The sequence below is a fragment of the Pagrus pagrus genome, assembly GCF_965226575.1.
Source record: "Pagrus pagrus genome assembly, chromosome: 20".
Classification (NCBI taxonomy): Eukaryota; Metazoa; Chordata; class Actinopteri; order Spariformes; family Sparidae; genus Pagrus; species Pagrus pagrus.
In genome coordinates this window covers 14,427,578-14,448,625 of record NC_140207.1, presented here as the reverse complement: position 1 = coordinate 14,448,625, position 21,048 = coordinate 14,427,578, and the positions used below count along the sequence as shown (strand labels likewise).

General features: G+C 43.0%; 4 protein-coding genes across 4 annotated transcripts in view; 2 read left to right on the top strand and 2 right to left on the bottom strand.

The window, feature by feature from the left end:
• Positions 1-12,150, bottom strand: part of myripb (myosin VIIA and Rab interacting protein b) — a 153,925-nt gene extending 141,775 nt beyond the window's left edge. The window contains exon 1 of the mRNA XM_084341228.1: positions 12,088-12,150. The gene's annotated coding sequence lies outside the window, so the exon portion shown is untranslated. The remainder of the gene's footprint in view (positions 1-12,087) is intronic.
• On the top strand, positions 3,961-8,597 carry LOC311249402 (uncharacterized protein). The gene is made up of 6 exons (XM_084340414.1): positions 3,961-4,241; positions 5,815-5,862; positions 7,233-7,343; positions 7,605-7,721; positions 7,965-8,042; positions 8,133-8,597. The coding sequence occupies exons 1-6, from the start codon at positions 4,119-4,121 to the stop codon at positions 8,181-8,183; spliced, it is 528 nt and encodes a 175-aa protein (XP_084196540.1). The 5' UTR covers positions 3,961-4,118; the 3' UTR covers positions 8,184-8,597.
• Positions 12,151-16,970: 4,820 nt separating the features above from the next.
• On the bottom strand, positions 16,971-17,829 carry LOC311249404 (sperm-associated antigen 16 protein-like). Its single transcript, XM_084340417.1, has one exon. The coding sequence runs from the start codon at positions 17,754-17,756 to the stop codon at positions 17,049-17,051; it is 708 nt and encodes a 235-aa protein (XP_084196543.1). The 5' UTR covers positions 17,757-17,829; the 3' UTR covers positions 16,971-17,048.
• Positions 17,830-17,849: 20 nt separating this feature from the next.
• Positions 17,850-20,789, top strand: ndufb4 (NADH:ubiquinone oxidoreductase subunit B4). The gene is made up of 3 exons (XM_084340418.1): positions 17,850-18,055; positions 19,534-19,677; positions 20,640-20,789. Exons 1-3 carry the CDS (start codon positions 17,879-17,881, stop codon positions 20,700-20,702), a joined length of 384 nt encoding a protein of 127 aa, XP_084196544.1. The 5' UTR covers positions 17,850-17,878; the 3' UTR covers positions 20,703-20,789.
• Positions 20,790-21,048: the final 259 nt, after the last annotated feature.

The window sequence follows — 21,048 nt, the reverse complement described above, 5'->3', positions numbered from 1 at the left end:
AGGAGGCTAATTGACTCTTGTGTCAGCGCTCATCTCGTCTGGAAGCAGATTATATGGCCTCCAAGAGTCGAGCGAATCCACTCACATCGGCTATTATTTGTTTTCAGTGTTCACATGCACATACAAATATGTAGAGCCATAAAGCGTAGTTTTTATGGAGCGCTATAAAGCAGTGAGCTGAGACCCAACACAATCATTTTATGTGATGGGGGGAAAACACATGGCGACCTTCAAATTAAAGTTAGATTTTCTTTGTTTTCGTTTCTTTTTTGAGACAGAGTGAAAAGCAAATAGCCGCGACGAAGCAGCTGCGTGAGTTGGAAAGATTTTCCTCTTCAACCAAAAATCTGGGTGAATCCCAGGACTTTATAAATCTGTCTCTTACACGTACAGAAAAAGAAGGAGGAGAAAGACCGGAGGGAAATAGAGAGAAGTGGAGCTGTGAGTTTAGACAGAGGCTGAGGTGAACTCAAATACACAGGCTTGTTGTTGCTAGCTTCGTTAGCATACAGCTAACATACAGTTGGTTCATTGGCTGTTTGGGGTTCAGGTCAAATTCATGAGGCTACAATTCACTTTGCTCTGTGTCTGAACACACCTTTAAAGGAAGATACCCTTTGTTCAATATCAAGCTAACAACCAACTTGCTTGTCTTAGCACAAATACTGGAAGCAAGGGGGAAAGAGCTAGCCTGGCTAGATTGTTTTGGTGTGGATGGCTGAGTTTTGGAGATATCCAGCAAAGAGATGTGAACACAATAATACAATAAAACACAACTAGATGGCACTTGTGGTGCTCAAACCCCCGAAAAAAGAAAATCTTAACAGCAGTGCATGACCTGGTTACTCAAGATAACCCACAGAAAGACTAGCTTATTAACCTAACTTATCTAGCTAACATTGTAGCTTGGCAAAGAGGACGCTATTACGGTTAACTTCCTGTGATGTAATGAGCACAAGCCTGTTGTCCATGAGTAGATGTGAGCTAGCTTTACTGTTGCCGGGTGTCGTTTGGAAGAAAGACAGTAGTTCCAACATGAACCTGCTAACAACAAGGTCTGTGGGTTGCCTTCCTGTTGAATTATATTTAAGTGAAGGCAGACATCTGTATGAATCTAGATGTATGAAGCACTACAGATGAGAGGAAAAATATTTATTTTTGCTGTTGGGGTGATATCTCGTTTCATGTTTATATCTCGACTGAGCCAGGCTAGTGGTTCCCGCCTTTACGCTAAGCTAAGCTAAGCTCAGCTAAGCTGTGGCTGCAAAAAAGGGGACAAAGTCTTTTCCCTGTAAATCAAACTATTCCTTAAACAATCAAACAAGTCGGATCCCCCTTATCAACAAAATGATATTTAAACCTACTCCAGTCCCACTGTGTCAGTAGGTTTTGTAAGGACTACTTTCTGCCAAAAAATTGTCTTTTTGAAAAGTGGTTCACAGTGAGGTCTGTAAATTAGTAACAGGGACAATGTTTCTGTAAAGTTGCAAATGTTTAAAATACCAAAGAAAATTCACCTCCACAGTTTCGGGGCGGAGGCGTTATTTTCAGAGACAGATATCTCAAAATCTGGGAAAATAAAACCAAAACTATCTGAGTAGATACAGTTAGAGTTACATGAGAAAATGTTTCTCTGTAATTTGGGTGAACCAACCCTTTAACAAATGGTGCAGTCAGAGAGTCGATGTTTCAATTACATAATCCAAAACATCCATTACTTTATGAGTCATGTCGCCTAATCCAGATGTTGTTCCCTAAATCACATTTCCTGTTTTCTCTCGTTTCTCATCCCACTGCCAGACATCTTTGTTGCTTCCCCTCACACACTCAGACACAAACACACTTCGACAAGTATTTATGTGTCACAAATTACCCGCCTTCATCTCTGGTCAGAGCAGAGATTGTGCAGTGGGGGAAAAAAAGTGTTGTTGTTGTTGGTTTTTTACAAGGTCAACAGCTGCCGGCCGTCGGACATCACCCTCAGACACACTGACAGCAGCTCAAAGCAGAGCCGATGATGAATGACACTTCCCATAAGGGAGGCAGTGAAGTACCGAGAGTGGCTCTGCATAGCAATTTTTACCAGTTCACTCCCTGAGATGTGCTGAAAACTTACTTTAAACTTGAAAGCGTGGAGTGAATAATGGGGATTTTGGAGTATGAAATGACTCTCCCTCGCTGTGATTACTGTCTCTTTGCGTGGCCACATTGTGGTTTGTGAGGTTAATGTAAACTTGTAACCTTGGTAACGTGATTTCGACATGCCTTGCAAGAAGTCATCCAATGTTTTGTTAAACAAAAGCACAGGCTGACTCTCAGGAGGGATGAAATGAGATGCTTGGTCTGTGAAAATGTCCGATGTGTTTGTCCACTCGTAAGACTCGAGTCCATGTTGGATAGGCTGCCGCGTTTCGCAATCTTTTGCTGTTTTGAGGTCATTTTTCACTCTCGCTCTTCCTTTGTCTCCGGACTAAACATCCCCTCCATCAGTTCACATCATTAGCCTGCAGCTTGTGGTCTGGTTGCCGAACCTCCGGGGAGAAGTTTGCAACAGCGGTTTCCTACACAGTGTCGAACATATCTCAGAAAATGGAAGCTGGGGATGAATAACCATCCTCTCCACTCAAGCTGTGACTCACAGGGAGGTTGTCAGAGACATTACAGATGCTTTCACAATCGTATTCAAATTCAGCATATTTCACTGATATGCTAGAGGACAGGAAAGTGGTGTAAGGGCTCGTCTCGGACCGGAAATGAAACTTTAATTTGGACAATTTTCACAGCGGTGCATGTTTCGACTCATAGCGGGAGACAATTCCTCTGTGGCCCAGAGCCTGAGGCTCGAAGAGTTGAAGACTTCTCGTCTCTCTCACTCCCACTCCCACTCACTCTTTCCATCCCGTAATACACCTTGAGACAGGCTGCCTATTCATCCACGGCTTGCCCCATCAGGAGATGCATTCTTTATGGTTTGCTCTGTTTTAAAGGCCGTACAAACTCCCACAGAGGTACATGCTCCAGATAATCTAAAACATACCGTAGGCCTGCAATTTAAAGGGGCACCATGTCGTTTTTTGGAGAAGAAATTCAAAGTCAGAATTTCAATGTTTACAAAATAAATGAGGTGATAATACAAACTCAGAAATATTTATTTTTCCCGTTAGTGAATAAACAAGCTGTTCTCAGCGGAAAATAAGGTTTGAAGCTAGAAAGGTGGCAGGGTCCGCCACATATAAACAAAGTAAAACAGTATGAAATTGTGTTGTCGTTTAAGGTCAGTTTGTTTATTCAGTTAATAAATATCCGATTGAAATGTCTTCACCAAAACAATATAGTGCACACTTAAAGAGAAAATGAATTCAAAACATTAAGTTTCTTTCTTCTTTTTCTTTCCCAATCGATCATGAGTAGTTTCCCAAAACCCTAAATGCCCTGAGGCTCATGATGAGTCTTCATGATCATTATCCACATCTGACAATTGTGATTTTGTCTCCTTTGCCCGTGTTCAGTCAACAGTAGTCTGCGAGCTGAAAGATGGATTGACAGTGTTGATAGCTGCTGTATATTCCACTGAAAAGTCTACTGAGGAGTAATTACTGTAATTCTAAAAGGCTTACTGAAGTGTTTGGATCTGTACAAACAGCACAAGGGAAGAGATTCATCTCCACTGAGCCGGCAGACAAATTCACCACATAATGCAGCATTTCTTCGAGACATTACAAGAACCAAACCGCCAATTTCTCATTTGTTATGTGCAGAGGTTTGACAACGCAACTTAACCCTCCCACCCGTTCTCCGTGTGCTCTCTCTCACACACACTTTGGCAGGAGCTACAGTGCAGGCATAAGTGGAAAATGTCCTTCATCCTCCTCTTATTAAGGTAGGGTTAGTGGAGTAGGGGGAGATTTTAAAAGGGGAGGCCCCTCAAGATGTCTGACATGTTTCTGCAGGACCGCAGGCCACCGGCTGGCGCATAGCGCAGGCTTGTGGTGGGCTGTTTGTCTGCGTGAAGCTGGCATGGCCTCCCGTTCCCCTGCATCTGTTCCCCATTAGCAGAGCCGAGAGTATAAAGCAGGGAGCTGACAGGGGCTGGGAACACTCGAGTTCCTGCCTGGATCATGGGGTTTACTATCTGGCTGTGCGTGCTCTGCCTGCAGGCGAGCCTGCTGTCACACGCCCTCGACTGCTCAGGAGCGACACAGGGAGAGCTGTGTGTCAGCGGACAGACCGCAGACGGACAGGTAAGAGGCGCACTTCTAATGGATGTGATAGTTAAGATAAGGACGGCGGGCACCAAGGCGTTCATTAGATATCAGTCATCATGTGTGCTGTTGTGACACCTCAGAGGTAAGTGCAGCCTGTTTGAGTCTGTTTAAATGCTGTTTGCTGGACCAAACTATATAATAACTAACCCGCTTCTCTAATCAGAGTGACAAGAAACTGAATTATCAGCATTTTTCTCCAGGAAAGAGGCTTCTGAACGGTTTATGTAATGCAAGCTTGCAGGGACACGTCAGTTTGATGTTAATTTTAAGAGAATGGCATGTTTAAAATTTGGAAAATTGCAGTGAATTTACAAAATAGTTTAGGCATTTTTCTGTCATTTCTGTCATTTCTCATCTCAGCTGACTTAAAGCTTAAAAATCTGTCATTTGCTTCTTTTCAACAACATTGACTTTACGTAATTTAGCATAGATTGACAAGGAAAATCATCGAGACTCACCGAATCGATCAGTCAAGTATAAAATCATGACAAGAATCATCTCTAACGCGTTTTGCTTTCGGTGGAGGTTGATTTCGTGCTCGGACACAGTGTGGTCAGTGTTTATACAGCAGCTCAGGTCAGAGGAAGCCAGTAACTCTGCTGGAATGTAACTTCACTCTGACTCCTTCCAACGAGGCGGCTGTGACGATAATAGTGGTCAAGCGTGCTTCAGGATGTCAGGAGGAGACGTGTACAGTCTGACCTGTCGAGACGTATAATTTTTTTTTTCTCTAACAGAAACAAAGTCTCATTGTGATGGTTTTTGCAGCCGTAATGCCAACGCACCAAAAATACACCCCTCAGTGGAACAAAATCTTCTAGCTAACCCTTTTTTTGGCGTTTCATGTGGCTGGCAGCTGTTATACTTTAAACCGGTGGTTAGCATTTTTCTGCGGACGGTCCTCATGTTCTGTCCAAAGTAATCACCCTCATCTGGACAAACGGATTCGACAGCTGCTGGAGCAGAGAGGAGGATTTTCACCCACACATGAAAGGGTTTTCATTGGGAATCTGAAGGAGTTTGTGCCACATATGTGCTTTTCTGCAGCAGTTATTCCCTTTTTTAATTACAGCATGCGTGATTTGAAGCTTCAAATGTGGTGGGGACTAACTAATACCCGATGCAGCATCTTTTCAGAGGCTGCATTTGGTTTAGTTTACGTGTATTTTGCTTTTCCCCACCATGGTCACTTGTGTTTATAATGGGGTGGAAATGTATGAGTCTCAGCAACACTTAGCAGCAGAAAACCAGATGGATTGTTGATGGTTTTGAGGAAGTTTTGCTTAATGTCCTTTATACACACTCACATCTACACATGCAAAACACCCAGAAGATCATGAGACATGCAAATGCTGCCATGTTTGTTGTTGTTTGCTTGCCAGATGGAATGACTTAAGTTATGACACTTACTTTGACATAGTACCATGTATGAAAACAATGTATGAGTGCTGCAGTGTAAGAATGTATATGTATATATATATTTATTTGTATTAATATAAGTCTACTTTAGTACTGAAAATGATATTACTCTTCCTCTTCTCTTCTTCAGTATGATGATCAGAAGCAGCAGAGGGCGCTACCCTTAACGGAAGGATTGGTATGTGCCACATTTTATTCACTTTTATTCACTATCCTACTTCTAGTTCAACACATCCTCGCACCTAAACTACTGAATAGGTCAATTATCTGCATCTCCCACAATAACATGTATCACTGATCCCAAAACAACATGACCGTTATAGCATAACAGCGACACACATGCCGGATGCTTGAAGTTTGGTTAGGTTTAGGAAAACATTGTGGTCTGTGTTAAAACCACTGCGTTACTCCTCTAACTCCCATTGCAAGTGTACCTACATTACCTGCCTAATGTTATGTAAAAGAACTCACTGTTGACTTCCGGTTTCACATTGGACACAAACAGCGGTCTGAAGGAAAGTCCTGTGGTTGTTTAACCGGACCGTCCATCTCGACCTCCTCCCTATACGGACTTTTCTCCTCACTTCCTCCTTGGCAGCTGTAATAATTACTACAGCCGCTAGAGGTTGCCGCTAACAACAAACGTAAATATAAGGTCGTAATAAGCTGCTAGCATTTTCAACCCATATGGTAATTTTTCTGATGAGGACAGACTCCCTCAGTCTGAATCTGTTTGTTCCTCTGAAAGAGGGCATGAGATTGGGGAAAAGACATCATGACAGAAGCAAAAAAAAAAAGGAAATTGTGAGAAAGCTATCAGGGAAAGTCGCAGTTTTAGCAACAAACAAACAAACACGAGTTACTGAGGCCCCTCACACACACACCGCACTGACATATGCATATTTTAATTATCCATCAACTGCAATCTGAAAGGCTGATGTGCCAAAGCAAATACATATTCGTCAAAACCCCACTCCGCAAGGCAAACCAAAACTATCATCAAAATGTAGGTCAACAGCAATCACTGTAAGCACTTTAAATTGCGAGGCAAATATCTCATAGCTAATGCTGGCATCTTTATTTTCAGCAGAATGGAAAAAGAGGAAGCAGAGGAAGTTATTATCCAATACTGGAACAGTCTTTTTATGTCCACACTTATATAACTTTGGGGGGGGGGGGGGAACTGAAAGGCACTGATGGAGTCAAAGCCCTGCGGTACGGTTATAAATTCACCACATTGTCCTAATTGGCGAGCTGAATCCTGTTGTTTCTCAAAGCGACGGTCCATTTATTAAGAATACGAGTGGATCAATAGCGGCGCTTCGTTTATGCGCAGATCAATGAGAAATGCAGGAAACGGCAGGGCCACCGACAATAATAATTTTTACTGTTTCCCCCCCCTCACGTTGGAGTTTGACTGCCGAGAAGAAAGAGACTGAATGCGAGGACAGGGGCACAACAGAGCAGGACGGGACATGAGATTTGACGCACACGAGCTGTTGTTTCACTGCGGTTGTGGATGTGGTTGTGACTGTCTCATTCCTGCAGGTTTTGCTCAGACGTAAGAGACAGCTGGAGCAGCGGGCTCACACCCACCTGAGCCACTCCAGCCTGCCCGGGGCCGTCTCTGTCAGAGGCTTCCCTAATACTCTCATCCAGGTAAACCACAGTCGTTAGTCACGCAGGAGTCAGAGTGAGCAAAAGCCAAATGCGGGGGAGGTGGGGACGGGTTCACAGCGGTGACTGCTGCTGCAGCTGCTGCTGCCAAAGGTCCAGAGAAGTTTTGAGTCATGCTGTATCATTCGTATGGGAGTTATCCAAAGAAACCACATTATTTCTTCACTGATAAAAAGTACCATATAAGTGCACATATGTCTACAGTGTGTATCAATACTAATCCCTGTGTCTGTGGTTTCTCAGGCTGATAGGTCCAGGCGACACTTGATTCAAGCCGCGAATAAGAAAAAGAGCAAGCGCAAATCCCGCGTCGGCTCCTTCTCCCTGCTCAGCAGCGACAAGAAATCCAACCCGCTACTGGTGAGTCTCCATGGCAACCCCCTGAGCAGAGGAAACAGCTGGGCCAAAGAGGCCAGATGTGCAGGCGGACTTATAAGGCCACCTGTCTTGGTTTTATTGGATCGGTTTGGTTTACTTACTGGTATAATATCTTCCTGGAAATTGTGTTGTGATATCAGGCAAATGTTCAACATAATCTCTGAAATAAGTTCTCACAGGAAATGTCAAAAACAACTCTACCTCTGTGTGGGATTTCACTTCCAGGTGATTAGAGCAAGGAGGCAGGTGAAGATGGACCCAGCCAAGAGGAACTCCAATCGTTCTGGAGCTTTCTCTGTCCTGGTGAGTCATCATCACGCAGAGATTAACATCCCGAACACAAATGTACTTCCTCCGATAAATATTTACGTGATGTTTTTCTGTGCTCTCCAGGGAGATCCACAGAATGAGGGACAGACCGACAGACCCGAGAGAAGCGTTTAGAAGAAGAGTGCTGCAGAAGAAAAATGTTCTTTCTCATCTTCATTCACATTTTACCTTAAGACACATAGTAACAAAAACAAGATCAGTGTGAAAATCTGACATTTTGAGTAAGATCTTCTGTGTTTTTTTGAGTGACCATGATGTGTGTGTCCACCATTGCTGTTCCAACTGTAAGCTAGCTTACTTCAATCAGCCAGTTTGCACTTACAGATACTTTTTATATACTATTTTAAGTTTCTAATATATTCATGCATGTTATGAAATCAAGTTACAAAAGATCCCATATTAATATTATAGTTTGCCATGTTGTTGTAACCTATTTAATCACAGATTCCTTATGAAGATTGGGGGTATATTTTTGCAGAAATATTTCTTGTGTTGTGTGCATCAGATTTCAATAAAAAGTTTACTGGAGACGTGTGGTCAAGCTCAGAATTGTATTATTTACAATATTAAAAGGGGCAATATGTAAGTTGAAAACATAAAAAAATGAACTAAAATTATAAAAACAAGAAAAAGAAGAAGCAACAAAAAGCGATTTTGACATGACGTCTGCATAATATCTTGAGCTATGTACTGAAATGAACATGCCAACCAACTAGCCCAGGCTCGTCCGGGTCCAAAGCTCCTGTGCTACGGGTGTAAGCACTAACATTCCCCTGGTATCAAGCTCCCCATCTGATCCACTAGCTGCATGGCTAACCGAGCTAACTAGCTAAGCCAGCTACAGTTAGTAGCAATTAACAGTTACTCTGGTGATATGCTACCCCTGGTGGGAATATCAGAAATATTTATTTGGATAAACAAGCTGTTCTCAGAGGAAAATAAGATCCCAAGAACACTGTTTAAAGCTAGAAAAGTGGCAGGGTCCGCCAAATATAAACAAAGCAAAGCAGTATGAAATTGTGTTGTCATTTAAGGTCAGTTTGTTCAGTCATGAAAACAAGCAGAGTTTGTTTGTTTAGTTTGTTCAGGCATAAAAAAAGAAAATCAGTCCATGAAGATCTTTTTCTCATATGATTAAAATTTCTTCCCCAAAACTACACAGTGCACCTTTAAGCACTTAATGCTCCACTGGAGTCTTCGTCTATAAACTTTGATAATAGTTGACTCTTTGAGCTCCATTGAGAGATTGTATAGCCACTTTTTCCTTCTCCCTCCCTGTCTCAGAATAACTGCCTGCAACTGATTCATAAAATGAAATATCAAGGGGTCACACATCGGAAACGCCTCTGAGTCACCAATTACATACGGCAAGTGTTACAGGTATTGTGCTCGGCTGGCAAAGATGGCAGCAGGATAAACCAGCAGGAGCCTTCTATAAAAGGCCCTAATCCATTTACATTACCGCAGCCAAGGGCAAATAGCCTGCGTGTGTGAAAGAGGGGGAAAAAAAACTCGAAGTGTAGACCAGACCATCTGTTTCAGGAGTCAAACTTTGTCTATTTAAATATCTTGTGTCATTTTTAATTCATTTGGCCAGGAATGGAAACACAGGCCGGTCTGGAGCAGCAGATTTGTTTAAGTGTTTCTGCAGAACGCTGACGTAAATGTGTGCACAAAATCTGATCTTTGCGAGCGGCTCCGCATCTGGGTCTCTGCCTATTCACGGCGTATCAGATTAGACAAATCACCTGCGAAAAAACACTGCTGTGCATGCTGGGTTAAAAATAAAAGCAGCAAAAAATGATATCTAAAACCGTACTCAGTTCCGCCCAACGTGATGCCACCAGAAAATCCAGAGGATGAGGCAATCTGATGAGGAAAATGAGCCTGCATGTGTAAAAGTGTAAGGCAATCTAAGTGAATAGGATGACTCATCCTCCGCTCATTTACTGATCAAAGCCCTCGGCTCGTGACGTAGGTACGCAGCACTCACAGTCTCATTATGATGGTTTTATAGACACAAACAGAGAGAAAGGGGAAAAAATAACACAACAAAATGTTATTTATAAACTTGACATTTTCCCTGAAGCACATAATTGATGCCGAATATGCTTCAGCAGCTCGCTCCGGGAGAATATAGACAAAGTGTGAGGTCCCAAGCTGCTGACACACTCATCAGATAACCTGGATTAGCTGGTTGTGAACCATCTTGGCGTTGTCTTGGTGACCACCCGCCACAGGATGCCATTGTGATTTCCCCGAAACAGCAACGCTCTGATAAAGACGGAGATCTTATTATTCCCATTTAGAAGCAACAAGGGAGACACAGCCTCAGCCCACTCCCCTGTCATCATCATCTCACAAACACACACACACATTGGTGTGACGGCTGCCAGCAGGGCATCTCTGACTGGCTGTACCCTTGGGCTAATGCATCCTGGGAAACTCCCAGTTGATGACCAGATGGAAGTAGACAAAAAGTGTCAGAGTGTGTGTATTAGTTGCACACAAACAGATCCATCCTAGACAAGCTGTGAATAGAAATCAGCCATATAGACTCATTTCTCCCAGTGATGTGAGTGTTAAATTAAAGTTCAGACTTCAATCTGAGCATGTGTGTCACTGTGTGTGGTCAACACAAAGGGAATCCTTCTTGCCGTCTTTCTTTCATCGCGGTTGTGTAATGGTGTGTGGCATTGTTTCCGCTCCGGTCTGGGGTCAGTCGTCTCCTCGAGAACAAAGCTGATGATGATCACCACGAGCAAAATAACGTGGAAGCCTTCAATCTATAGAATTGCGGGAGGAAATGGTGCAAGTGGAGTGATACGTCAGATTTTCCCATAAAAGTTCAGTCAGGTTCTTATGTAGTTAGTGGCTTACGGTCAACATCCCTTTCAAGCAGTGGAAACCACGGCGTAAGTATTAGTTTCTGTTGACAGGAGCGTCTCATCCCAAACAACATGCGATGTGGGAAAAGACAAGTCACAAACAACCTACGTTAGCAGAGAGTGGCAAGTTTGTCCTGAAAGAAGAAAGGATCAACTAATATTTTGCAGAACAGTACAGTGTTGAAAAACGTATGGGTGTCGTGTCTTTTATTTCCATCACAGTGTGAATTAAAATGTTCTTCTATTTAAAGGATAATTACTATTTATGGAAGCCCTTTTGTAGCTTCGTGGTCTTGACTTGGTGATGATCAGTATAAAAAGCTGCTGCTTGTGTTCGATTACGCTGTAGAAATCTCCACCACTGTTTGGGTTGTATCCTTTTTGTATGATTCTCTCCCATGTAGCTATATTGTCCTTGTGCTGAGTAAAGTATGCTGTACTAAAACGTAGCTAGCTAGCATTCAAAAATAGCAACAGAAAAATGGCGATAAATGTGGAAGTCGCCAATGGAGCTGTACCAGTTGCTGTAAGTCAACTTACAGAAACTCTTATGTGTGTTAAATGTTTGACATTTTAGGAAATTAGCTTATTTGGCTAACTTAGCTTATCACAAGGACTGGACTACAGGAGCAGCAGCTACTTTAGCTCTGTTCAAATGTAACTTTAAAGCTCACTATTAAATATGTATCCATGTGTCATACAAGAACTGAAGTTTATAACAGCAAATACCCATTTTAGGAGACTATTTCTGGGTGGAAGAACCAGCTGACAAGAAACCAGCGGAGACTCCAGGAAGTGAGGCTACTAGGCTAAGCCTGAGGTTAGCCTGCCGCTGGTCATAGCTTCATATATAGTGTACATGAGTGTGGATTCAATCTTCTGATCTAATATGTGATTATTCAATTCACATGTGAAATTTGTGTAAGGGTCATCATAATTGATAGAAATGAAAATACAAAAACCCGAATCGTAATAAACCAGCGTTATTTTTTTAAACTTCTTTGCACTGGGCTGTTAAAGTAAAGAAAGTATTATAGCAACTCCAGTCTTGCTGTACAAAGTGCGACTTTGTGATGGACAGTCCAGACAAGGTATTCCCTACTCAGTATTCCAGGAGTGGTTCTCCTCACATATTCTCAGTTCCAGCTGACCTCAGACTGTGACCATGCTTTCAGGCTGAATTTGGCTCCCTCTCTTCATCTCCTGCCACTTCCCATCAGATCAGATACAGGGCGTTGGCTGTCTGCCCTCACCTCGTGTCGCTCCTCTCTGACTTGACATCACCGCCCCCCCAAACAGCCTCCCTAACTCTGCCTGTCAAAACTTCCTCTAACTGCTGTCACAGCGGCCCAGCCCTGTCACATCACTCCATCCCTAATGAAGAAAAGGCAGGGAGCGAGAGGCAAACAGAGATGTATATGTGTGATATGTGTAAGTCCTCAGTAACAGTGTTGCGACGTCAGCTCAATATATCAGCCCGCTGACCTTTTAGCATGTATGGCAGCGGGAGGGTTATTTATGGGCCAATGCAGAATTCATTGACTTTTCCAGGCTCTGTCAGCTTCTCATTATAAACAAAGGCTTCGTCTGAACATCCAGAGGCAGTCTGCCATCTGCAATCCCTTCAGTCTGTCACCAAACAAATGTCTACAAACGCTCTCAGATGTTGCTGAAGTATGATTTAGAAAAAACTTTGTTGTCACAGTCTCTAATAACATCCACAGTCTACAGTTACTGCGAAATGTTGATGCCGCAGTCATACAGTGTGTCATGTAGCAAAGTAGGCTATATGTACATACAAATCCGAGGAAGTGGCAGATGACAAGTCGCCATACCGAGACATGAGACGAGGGATATTCAGTTGGTTGCAACCTTGGTTGATAGATGCTTTGATATATCCCACTCACAATTTGGACACACTTTGCGATTTACACTTTTGCACAGATAAAGCAAGATGTGTTTTAACATAATGTGATATAATTTGTGAACTTTGGAGTGGCCAGAAAGGGAATGTGTTACCTTTGGGTGGGACCAAGCTTGCTTTTTCCCTGTTTACAGTCATCATGCTAAGCTAAGCTAACACTCTCCTTGCTTTGGCCTCATGTCCACCTTACGGACACGAGCATGGTATCAATCTTCTCATGTAATTAAGTGTATTTCCTAAAATGTCGACCTATTCCTTAACTGATATGGATTGACCTGGGACTTGTGGGGCACCAAGAGAGTTGGAAATCCAACACTGGCTATGACATAAAAGAAACTGAAAGAAAACAATGTCGGTTTAAGTTTGACCACCGTACCTTTTTGAGTTCATCTAATGTATCTAAAAGGCTTTCCTTAAGAATTTTCTTAATCAAGCAGGAAAGAAGAAATCACAATCTGTCAACGGGAGTCCCCACATCCTTCACCATTGGCAATTCACAAGCAATAAATGCCTCTGGGTTTGGAGCGAATATTGCCGGAGAAATCTGAAAGCGGTCGTAAATGCCGAGCACTGAGATGAGCATATAGCGGAGAGAAAAATGCAGGATTTTGTCAATTCCGTCTCTGGGCAATTCATCTGTGCCGCTCTCCTTGAAGATGATGGATGCCTGCTGAGTCACTGCCATGGGCCAATCTCTGCCCTGCTCAGTACATTAAAGCAGAAAATATTGCTGAGTTTGACCCGCTGCCCACCATAGGTCCACGGAAAGCTGATTTATTAAGAAGGGAATACTCTCAGACAGGGCGAATCAATTTCATAGATATAGATTAAAATAGGACGGCAGAGAGAGTGATGGTGAATTGAGAATGCTGCATTTCTTAAAAATATATCCCGAGGAACGAGAAGCCGACGCATCATATATACGGCTCTAACTAGGCCGGAGAAATCTCTGAATCAATCACAATGCAAAGCGTGGTGTAATTCAGCTGCATAAACAGGACCAAGGATTTATCATGAGGTATAAGCGCAGAGGCAGAGAGATGAAGGGCTGCAAGGCAGGTTTGGTTCAGCCTGGGCCAAGTGGGCCAAAACGTGAGCTCTCTCCCCTCTCATTCTCCTTTCTCTTTGGTATGACACGAAGGTCGTCGCGGGCTGTGAAGTGGACAGAGCTGTCAGTGGAGAGAGGAGCTGAGAGGGCAGCGCAGGGAGATGGGCAGGCAGGCGGGGGCAGGGGGGGGATTCAAATAAGCCTGGGGTATTTAAGATGGAGCCACAAAGTTGAAAACGTCTTGTAAAGGGAGTGAAAGGCAGCCCTTAGACCTGAGGCACCAGGAGGGAGGGAGGGAGGGAGGGATGGGTGGGCAGCCTGGAAAAGGTAATATGTGCTTTGGAGGTTGGAAATAGCTTCTAGTCACCACCTCATTGACTTTGTAACCATTTGTGAAAATTACAAAGGCTCTAAACCGGCACAATTATGTACTGTAGAGATGAAAACAAGGGTGGGAAGGAACATTACATTCCTGAGTTACATTCCTCAAGGGCAGCAGAGTAATGGCATCTCTGGGCCAGGAAATATTATGAATAAGTCCGGCCAAAGAGGAGCATAACACATTAGGTCACTGTCTTTAAGTCTTCTTAAACCACTTCAGGGACCTTTGGTGAGGAATAAGGAGAAAAGTACTCCTAGCTTGTGGTCGGAAAAGAAACCTACTTCCACTTTCCAAGCCTGACTCGCATGTAGAAGTCATTTTGGAGCAGACCAAAACAGCACAAAATGAGTTCTGATTGCTGGGAGTGATTAAGTCTTGCGAGGTAGCGCAGACCGCTGATAGAAATCATCTTTGCCTCTTTTTTAATTCCTTATCTGTCTCTCGGTCTGCGACTGCCTCCGTAACTATATCGCGTCCTTATCTTTCTATTATCTTGTCAAAAGCTTTGCACGGCGAGTGCATCAAAACAAACGTCCGTCAGCATCGCTGATGTATGATAAAGAACAATACCAAATGTTCTGTAAAGGGAAATTCATAACAGACTGTGTAAGCTGACAATGAAGGACACAGGCCGTAAAGGGCCCACAGCTCTGAAACTTCAGCAAGTTCAGCTCCAAGTCTGTGGGGTCCGCCGGGTGCCAGCCGGGGCAGAAACATATTAATATTTCATTTGAGGCTAAGTCTCACTCCGAACATTACGGAGGGAGAGGGGAGGCTTGTTGGCCCAGGAGTGTGGTCTCACATTGAATTTTGAAGTCATAAATGGATGTTTCAAAACTGCAGAGCGGGTGGTGCTTTAGAGGTCCTGAGAGGACAATAAATCATTCGGTCACACGTACTGTAGCTACGCCTGGGCCTCTCCGGATCAAAGAGCTCTCTCAGCATCTCTGTACCGCGTACTCGACGGCTCAAGTATGAAGTGTATGAGGGAGAGAGAAAGAACTTCTCTGTTTGAGAAGTTTTATCTATATATTGCATCATACATTTGTGATGCCACTGAGATATCTGTGAGCAGGCTATGTGACGGCTCAGCTTTACTTTAGTCTCATAAAATAGTACAACAGCCTATCTCTTAAAAAACTCATCTGTAAGAATGTAGACAAGTGATTTCTATAGCCTAAGTTGAAACTGGAATAGTAGCTCTGTGACGTTACTCCCACCGGTGGCTCCATGTTTGACAAAGAACACTGCAAAACTGCCCTCTACAGTGGTCCAGTGTGCAAGAAAATCTGATAAAGTGCACTAATGGGTGCCCTTAAAAAGGAGAACAAGTGATGCAGTGCCCTTTAAGGTGCCCTTCCAGTGGAGAAAACATGATAAAGTGCCTCCTACAGTGGCTGCCTTTGCAAAAAAACGTGATAAAGACACCCTTCCAGTGGAGACATTGCCCTCTAGGGTGTCCTCCCAGTTGGGAAAACATGACAAAGTGCCCTCTAGGGTGCTTACCCAGTGGGGAAAACATGACAAAGTGCCCTCTAGGGTGCTTACCCAGTGGGGAAAACATGACAAAGTGCCCTTCCAGTGGCTAAATGTGCAAGAAAATATGATAAAGACACCCTTCCAGTGGAGAAATAGCCCTCTAGGGTGCCCTCCCAGTGGGGAAAACATGATAAAGTGCCCTCTAGGGTGCTCATCCAGTGGGGAAAACCATGATAAAATGCCCTCTACAGTGGCTTAAAACATGATGCAGTGTCCTCTTATATTCCCTTCCAGTTGAGAAAACATGATGCAGTGCCATATATATATATAGGCTGTCCTATATGCAGGAATAGTTTCACAATAAATGTATCCCAACTTTCTGCACACTTGAATTATTAGTACTAGTTGTATGCAGCTGGTGCCCTTTTTATTTTTTGCCCTTGCCCCTCAGGCAGAGTCCCCCACTTATTTCCACTAATGAGAAAAATACACCAGTATTTCCATTGAGAACCCATGCTGACAGCTGGTAGCCTGCCATTACTGTGGTTGACAAAGGGAGAAAGAGAGTCCTCTTGTGAGCAGGAATGATACTGGTACTTCACTGGTTTATCTTTGAGAGCAGCTCAGCAGATTCCTCTTCCCTGCTGTTACATATGTTTGTACTCTGGACTAAGTTGGAGCTGCAGTTAGCTGATGTTCACTCTGCGTTAGTGTGACCAAAGCTTGCGAGAGACTGCTCTCTTGTGGTTATATTTTACGATGCAACGTGTCTGAACTTCAACAAGAGAGCAGTGCCAGATACATTTTCATCTTGAGTGGAATCTAGACGTAAAAACTATATATGTATTATTCTTATTTGTACTAATCAGTGTAAATTTAGGATCACACGTTTCACACGATTCCCTCACCATCTTGAGGGAAGTATTGACAGTTAAAAATACATATAATTTATTCTCATTATGCGTCTTATGAATGAACAAATATTGATGTGATGTAACAACAGATTTGTGAAATCTGAAATGAGATATAATGAATACGTGCGCAATATTTTACATTTCATGCAACAATCTGGGGTTAAAAATCTTATTTTAAACACAAATATTGATGACAACAGTCAGTAAATCTATTGCAGTATAAGGTGCAACATTTCTGTGCAATGAGGCTTAACAGCACACGGGAGGAAAGTTATATGAGACCAAGTATTTATTTCAACAATCATTTGCTGACTTCACTGACTGCATCCCGTCTGACTCCTTGGCTAACTTGCAGATGTAGGAGGAGTTGTCCCTTTGACCTTTGGCTCTCCTTCTTCACCTGCAGCTGACTGGTGGTCCACCTGTCCCAAGGCCTCCTTCATCTCCAGAGTCACCAGCATGGTCTGCTTTAATACCGCTTGGTATTTCTCATTCATCCGCTTCACTGCAGGTTCGTAGCTGTCGCACTGCACTGTAAGCTTCCTCATCTCCTCGATGAGCCTGTTTCTCTCCTGGACAACACGTTTGTGCTGCATCCTGTGGAAGTCTCTGGCTTTCTGGACCCTCGCCAGTGTCTCGGCTGACGTTGAGGCTGCCAGCCTGAGATCCTCCCACTCCCGCCGAGCGTTTCTCAGCTCTCTGTCCAGGAGCTGGATTTCAGTGTACACGTCCGGGACCACACCGACCCGTTCTGCATCCACCAGCCCTTTCTGCACCACCTCGGTCCACTCAGTCTGAAAGCAGTCGAGTGTTTCTGTCATGCCCATTTGAAGGAGAAAGTTGCGCAGGAAGTCATCCACGGCCTCAGGGTGGTGTGCTGCGGTGGCTCCGGGAGCATCGCTGTGCTTTGCCCGGCTCTGGATAGCTCTCACCGTTGCCTCCAAATCTTCTTCCCCTTCCGCCAAACTCCAGTCATCTCCAAGAGAAACTTCCTCGTACTGAAAGTCATCATCACTCTCGTCCTTTTCTAGTTTTCTATCGGCAGCGCTCATGGTTTTATCTACTTCGAGGGGAAGTCTGATGTCGCTTGATGTTGCTATGGCGACGATGCGTCCGTTCAACGCGAGATTTCACGAGTTCACGTTCCCCCAGTTCCATCAGTCACCAAGCTGTCATGGCGGACTACCGAGAGGCGCCCTTGGCCACTCGGCCAAAAACACTGGACCCAAATGAGTATTTCAATGTCTCGAAGGAGTACCGACGTGCCGAAGAGGAAAGGGCAGCAATCCGAGTGAATCTCAAGAAGCAGTATATGATGCAGCTCAACAACCCGCACAGAAAAGAGCTCATTGTAAGTGGCTAACTGCTAGCTAGCAATGTCACCCTTGAGAATGGCTCAGCCTGCTTGCTAACGCTAACAACTAGCATGCCAGGGCACATAAGTCACACGAACCCAATTTTGCTGAAGTATAAAAATACAATATTAAAGGTCGCATATTTATGTGCATGTGGGGCTGGGTGGCATTAATGTTTTAAGGACGGCTTTATCTTTGACAAATGTGTAGCATTAGCTTGCTAACTCGAGAGGAAGGTTGGTTGCTGGTGTTGATGTTTGAGCAAAGTACTGTCAGAGCGATTGGGACGCTTTCAGACAGATATTATTGCCTTACTCCTACTTTTAGTATGACGACATGGAGCCCAGTTCAATATTTTGTCTTCAAAAATGTATGTTCTGAGAGAATTTGAGGTCCATGAATGTAAGAAGTGCTACATTGTAGTTGTTGTTGAGTCTGAGTAAATGACATGACTGCTTTAAACAAAATGAAATATAATGTGAGATATTTGTTACATATTTGTCCCTTTCAACCCAGCAACTTAACTAACTCCACTCATAATCAGAATAGAGTATGTCTCATGTATTCTCCTTGCCTCATGTTTTCTCCTTGTCTGAAACTTCTAAACTTGACACACTTAATACTAATCAGCGTACTTAAACTGGCTATAGACAGGTTTTTTGCTTAATATATCATTATGAAGTGAATGTTGATTGCACAATGCATCATCTGTAATATAACAACACCATCAGCGGTATAAATCTTGCTTTCAAGATATTTTGTTCTGGGCATGAGTCTTCCAGGAAAATGAAGACTGGTTGGGAGCATGGCATGAATTTTCTCTGCTTTCAAGTCTCCGTTATAGACTAAATGAATGGGTAAACTCACGTTTCATCCTTTGTTGTCAGTAGTTGTGACTAAGTGAAAATAGAAAGTGATCCGGTTGTCTTTGCGACAGTGGTGCCAACAATAATACTTGAAAACACTAGAGGCGAAAAGTTGTGTCTGCACGATAAGTTACTTAATATTGTGAGTTTGTTTCGGGTTTTGTAGTTCTGCTGCTGCTTCTTATGTCTATTCTGTGCACGCTGGCCTTTTTGACCACAAACGTTTTGACTTGTCATAGTGAGAAAAGCACAGGTGTTACATTAACAATAGTATTGTTTTATTCAAGTATCCCAGTAAGTCATGACGGTAAGCAAAAATGCACAATACCAGGACCCTGTAACCAAAGAAGCTGATATCGTTGTTTCATTTTCTATTGTCACGTGGCAAAGTGTACTCTGTATTTTTTTCTGAGGTTTTTATCCCTACTAATAGTTTTTTTCCACCTAATAAATATACTTGACATGACAACACACTATTTCCTTTGTGCTCTTGATGTCTGTGTTGTAGTAATATGATGTACATAATTGTTTGATTTTTTTTGCGGCTGCAAAGATTCAGTGTATAGAAGGCAAAATCAAAATGTAATGGCATACTTCTGTCTTTACAGGAAGACCCTGCCCTGACACGCTGGGTGCACGCACGTGCCAACCCCTACTTATACTTCAAGCCCACATTCAAGACATCGCTGCTGGGTCTGCTGTTCGGAGTTGCGCCCCTCTTTGGCCTCTATTTCATCTTCAAGACAGACAGGGTATGAGACAAGACGACCTGACCTTTCTGTGCTTGATTATTAGAGTGTTAATGAACAAAAACTTGTGGCTTCTAAAGAAGAAAGCTCAATAACTACAGCATGTTGATCACAGAGTTAAGCCCGGTGACCTTCTTTATTCTTTACAGAGCAAGACTGACAGACAAGAATCAAAATAGTTAAAAAACACAACTACAACGGACAAAAAACAAGAATATATGCTGCACATATTGCTGCAGGTTAAAGTTCGTTGCCTCAATGAATACTGTTGTGTTGCAGGTGTCTGAGTTGTATTCCCAATCCCTCCTGCTGACTTCTTTTCATTGCATCTATTTGCTGTTTTATTGCCAAACTTGTGGTCAAAACATCAGTGATTTTACTTGATATAAACACAGCATTGGCTTAAGAACACATAGGGTAATTTCACTTATGTTACAGCTCTAATATGTGTTTTATTAGCTACTCCAGTACAATTACATTGCCATTTCAAAGAATATTTTTGCATAAAATAGTCCTGAAATGTGACACTTGGTCATGAATGGCATCGTAGGTATCTGAAAAGCTATTTACTGGAAGATTGGGAGTCATTATTCCCTTGTATGTAGGTGTGCAGTTGATCTGGTTGTCCTTTTTTGTCACAGTTCCATTCGCATTAGAAATGAATGCCTCACTTGAAATGCTGCCTGCTTTCATTTTCCTCCCCATTGTCATGGAGATTCGCCCTCTAAATCCTCACCAACAGAAAAATCCAGAGAGAATTTGGTGCAATTGTCGCACTGCTGGGCTATCATGTTTGTCTCCCTCTCCACACCGGGAGGAAAAAAACTGCTTGAAAATCATAAAACACTCACTCATAAAGCATACAGTGGAGACAATGTCCTGAAGGTCAAGAGGGTGACAGGGATGTGACTTTGTTGCCATGGAACCTGTACTAACCCGTCATCTGCTTGTCGTCTGTTTTACAGAATAGGAAGGAGGCGCAGATCAAGGCTGGAACCCTCGAGCGCAAATTCAGTCTGTCGTCGTGAGCTCGGATGTACAAAAATCCATTATGTTCTAGTGATGCTAGTTCGTGTAATTATTATTATCCAAATAAAATGATATTGTCAAAAACAGTCATGTGGTTTTGATTGATGAGGTAGAAGTGTGACTGATGGTAAAACAACCTGTTGTCAATGTGTGCACAGTTCACATTCGGGCTGAAACTGAATATTTTCAGTATTGTTTAACTTGGCGATTATTTTCTTGTTTACTTGTTCAGTCTATAAAATGTCAAACATTTGTCAAAAATGCTCATCAGAGTTCACAAGAACCCAAAGTGATGTCTTCTAATTGCTTCTTTTGTTCAACTAACAGCCAAAAAAACCCAAAGAC